This window comes from Callithrix jacchus, chromosome 8 (assembly GCF_049354715.1).
Source record: "Callithrix jacchus isolate 240 chromosome 8, calJac240_pri, whole genome shotgun sequence".
Taxonomy (NCBI): Eukaryota; Metazoa; Chordata; class Mammalia; order Primates; family Cebidae; genus Callithrix; species Callithrix jacchus.
The window spans coordinates 65881962-65886377 of record NC_133509.1 but is presented as its reverse complement, the minus strand read 5'-3'; the positions used below and the strand labels follow the sequence as shown (position 1 = coordinate 65886377).

Below are 4416 nucleotides of genomic sequence, written 5' to 3'. Positions count from 1 at the left end.
GGCAACACAGTGAGACCTTGCCCCCCACCCCCCCAAAAAAAAAAAGACAAAAAATTTAGCAGGGCCTGGTAGTGTGTACCTGTAGTCCCAACTCCTTGGGAGGCTGAGGGAGGAGGATTCCTTGAGCTCAGGAGGTTGAGGCTGAGTGAGTTGCGATCACTCCACTGCACTCCAGCCTGGGTGACAGAGTGAGACCCTATCTCAGAAAAAAAAATTGACTTTTATCTACCTAATTATTGAACAATTGTCAAAATGTCACAACATTTCACTTCTTTTTCACATTTATTTGGTCTGTATATTTCTACTTTTGATGCTCAGATTCATCTGGTCTTAATTCCTCATGAAAACATAAAAGTGGGCCGGGCACGGTGGCTCATGCCTGTAATCCCAGCACTTTGGGAGGCCGAGGTGAGTGGATCACGAGGTCAAGAGATCGAGACCATCCTGGTCAACAAGGTGAAACCCTGTCTCTACTAAAAATACAAAAAATTAGCTAGGCATGGTGGCACGTGCCTGTAATCCCAGCTACTCAGGAGGCTAAGGCAGGAGAATTGCCTGAAGCCAGGAGGCAGAGGTTGCAGTGAGCCGAGATCGCGCCATTGCACTCCAGCCTGGGTAACAAGCGCGAAACTCTGTCTCAAAAAAAAAAAAGAAAAGAAAACGTAAAAGTGTAGACCTTAGAAAAATATTTGATTTGAAGAAATATTTTGCTTAACACTGTTAAAATATGATCATTTGGACTAGAACTATCACTATGTAAAAAATTACTTTTCAAATTTTTACATTTAACTTTTTCTTTTGCTTTTTCTTGTTATTTTCACTGTTTCTCACTCCACAGGTCACTATGGATCTGATCAACTCTACTGATTACCTGATCAATGCCTCTACTTTAGTAAGAAACAGCACTCAGTTTCTAGCCCCTGCATCAAAAATGATTATTGCCATTACTTTGTTCATTTCAACAATAATTGGTACCATCACCAACGGCCTCTATCTATGGGTGCTAAGATACAAGATGAAACAGACTGTCAATACTCTCTTATTTTTTCATCTCATTCTCTCATATTTTATTTCAACATTGATTATACCATTTATTGCCACCTCTCAACTTCAAGACGATCACTGGAACTTTGGAACTGCCTTGTGCAAGGTCTTCAACAGCACTTTGTCTCTGGGGATGTTCACCTCTGTTTTCTTTCTTTCGGCCATCAGTCTTGATCGTTACCTACTCACTCTTCATCCAGTGTGGTCCCAGAAGCACCGAACTCCACGTTGGGCTTCCAGCATCGTTCTGGGAGTCTGGATCTCAGCGGCTGCCCTCAGCATCCCCTATTTGATTTTCAGAGAGACACATCATGACCATAAAGGAAAGGTGACTTGCCGAAATAACTATGCTGTGTCTACTAACTGGGAAAGCAAGGAAATGCAAACATTAAGGCAATGGATTCATGCAGCCTTTTACATCAGCCGCTTCTTGCTGGGCTTTCTTCTGCCTTTCTTCATCATCATCTTTTGTTATGAAAGAGTAGCCAGCAAGGTGAAAGAGAGGGGCCTGTTTAAATCCAGCAAGCCCTTCAAAGTTATGATGACTGCAATTGTCTCTTTCTTTGTGTGTTGGATGCCCTACCACATATACCAAGGCTTAATTCTCATTAAGAACCAGTCACTACTTTTAGAGTTGACTCTGATACTTACAGTGCTAACCACTTCTTTCAATACTATCTTTTCTCCCACACTTTACTTACTTACTGGGGAGAACTGCAAAAAGGTCTTCAAGAAGTCCATTCTTGCTCTGTTTGAGTCAACATTTAGTGAGGATTCTTCTGCAGAAAGGACACAAACCCTAAATTCAGGAACCTATGTTTAAATTCTAGATTCTTAAACAAACATGCACTCTGTCAATTATACCACTAGAGATATACCTTTCGCTTTTGTATGCTGTAGTACCTGTATTAGAGAGATACCTAGGCTGTACTGTAGTTAGATCTCTGAGCAATAAAAGGGCTGCAAGAAACCAAGCAATTTGCAAGATCATGTTGCAAATGTAATTCTTTTTTTTTTTTTTTTTTTTTTGAGACACAGTCTTGCTCTGTCACCCAGGCTGGAGTGCAGTGGCACAATCTAGGTTCACTGCAAACACCACCTCCCAGGCTCAAGTGATTCTCATGCCTCAGCCTCCCAAGTAGCTGGGACTATAGGTGTATGACACCTTGCCCAGCTAACTTTTTTGTAATTTTACTAGAGACAGGGTTTCACCGTGTTGGCCAGTCTTGGTCTCAAACTCTTGTCCCCAAGTGATCCGCCCACCTTGACCTCCCAAAGTGCTTGGATTATAGGCATGAGCCACTGCGCCCGCCTGTGACAATTTTTACTCATTTTTTATTGTGGAAAAAATATGTGTAACATAAGATTTACCATTTTCACCATTTTTAGTGAACATTTCAGTGGAATTAATTATATTCATGACATTGTACAACCATTACCACCATCTATTTCTAAAATTTTTCATCACTCTAAGGACAAACTTTGTGCCCATTAAGTAGTAACTCCCTATTCCTCCTCCCCCAGTCCCTAGTAATCTCCAGTCTACTTTCTGTCTCTATGAATTTACCTATTCTAGATATCACATATATGAAATTATACAGTATTTACCCTTTTGTGTCTGACTTACTTTACTCGGCAAAATGTTTTCAAGGTTCATCCATGTTGTTACAGGTATCAGAACTTCATTCCATTTTTACAGCTAAATTATATTTGATTGTATATACCATAATTTTTAAATCCAGCCATCTGTTGTGTTGTTTCCACCTTTTGTCTATTGTCAATAAAGCCACTATTATTGTGAATAAAGCTACTATTAACATTTGTATATAAGTATTTGTGTCAGTCCTTGTTTTCAGTTATTGTAGGTATATACCCAAGGGTGGAACTACCGGTTCGAATTGTAATTTTATGTTTGCCTTTTTGAGAAATCATAAAGCTTTTCAATTTGTATCATGTTATATTCCAGCAATGTATAAAGGTTTTAGTTTCCCCACATTCTTGCCAAAACTTGTTATTTTTCTTTTTTTAATTACAGTATAGTCATTCTAGTGGGTTGAAGTGGTACATATGATTCCTAACCTTTGATGGTTTTTTTTTTGTTTTTGTTTTAAGAGTCGAGATCTTACTCTGTCACCCAAGCTGGAGTACAGTGGTACGACCTTGGCTCACTGCAGTCTCAAATTGCTGGACTCAATCATTCCTCTTGCCTCAGCCTCTGGAGTACCTGAGACTACAGGCACACACCACCATGTCCAGCTAAAACTTTTTATTTTTGAAGCTAGGAATATCAATTGCCAAATATCAATAATATTCATGGATTTGAATTTTCTGTCACAGAATCTTCTAACAAACAGACATTTGGACAAAGCTCCCTCATTATTTAGTAACAACTAAATTATTTAACTGGTATGAATAAAACTTAACATGGAGATGACAAGGCACTCATCTTGTTATATTCATGTTAAAGTAAAAAGACACTTCTACTTTAGTGTTTTAATTATTAAGGCATCTAAAGTGTCTTTTTCTAATATTTATAGAGTAAGCTATCTCCAAAATTTGGGGCTAAGATAATGTTCAAGAATCTACCTATTGTACTAGACTTAATTGTATAAATGCAATAACAATATTAATTTGTATTCTCTGATTTTTCAAGTTATGCTTCAAGATTTGTGTACTAAGTGACAGCACCTAAGTTATGTAGAAGCGCATAGTATCGCTCACCTATTATCTTTGTATTTAGTTCATCTATCCATCAATCAATAGATGTCAATCAGTAGGTAGTCCTGTCTATTCCAAATCAACTGAACTATCTAGTTAGTTTAACTGATACAATATGGAAATATTTAGGTTATCGTCATCCCACACTCAGTCCCTGAATATACCAGCATGCTTTGTACAAACCATCCCAAACCACAAGCATACAGCCTTTTATGCAGAAATCCCCAAAATGTAAGATATTATTAATTACATGGAGTTACAAAAAGAAGAAAATTAATCTTCATGACTAACTTGTCATAGAGAAAGTTAAAAGTAGTTTGATGTCCTAGAAGCCCTGCTAATTGACATGGTATCAGGGCTCCCCTAAGCAATTGGGGGCTTGGTCTCTCTTACTTGGAATGACAAAAAACTTTAAGTAGATGAAATTTTTAATTGCTGGCCCTATTATCAAGCTTTTTAAGCTTGAACAGTTATGTTTTGTTTTTTTCTTTTTTGGAACAGGAGAGGTGACTTGATGACCAGGCTGTGGCTCTGAGTGGAGCCGCAATGAGAAGGGGATGGTGCTTTTTCTGCCCCACAGTCTCCCAGGTCCTGACAAACCCACTGAAGTTTTATGCTGCAAGATTTAAGAAAGAAAATTATTGAATGGAACAT

General features: G+C 38.3%; 1 protein-coding gene across 1 annotated transcript; it reads left to right on the top strand.

The window, feature by feature from the left end:
* The first annotated feature begins 844 nt into the window (after window positions 1-844).
* Window positions 845-1997, top strand: GPR33 (G protein-coupled receptor 33). The gene has a single exon (XM_002753807.7). The coding sequence runs from the start codon at window positions 845-847 to the stop codon at window positions 1865-1867; it is 1023 nt and encodes a 340-aa protein (XP_002753853.3). The 3' UTR covers window positions 1868-1997.
* Window positions 1998-4416: the final 2419 nt, after the last annotated feature.

Excerpts from the sequence above, each read along its gene's own strand:
- GPR33 (XM_002753807.7), top strand. The coding sequence starts at position 845 with ATGGATCTGATCAACTCTACTGATTACCTGATCAATGCCTCTACTTTA.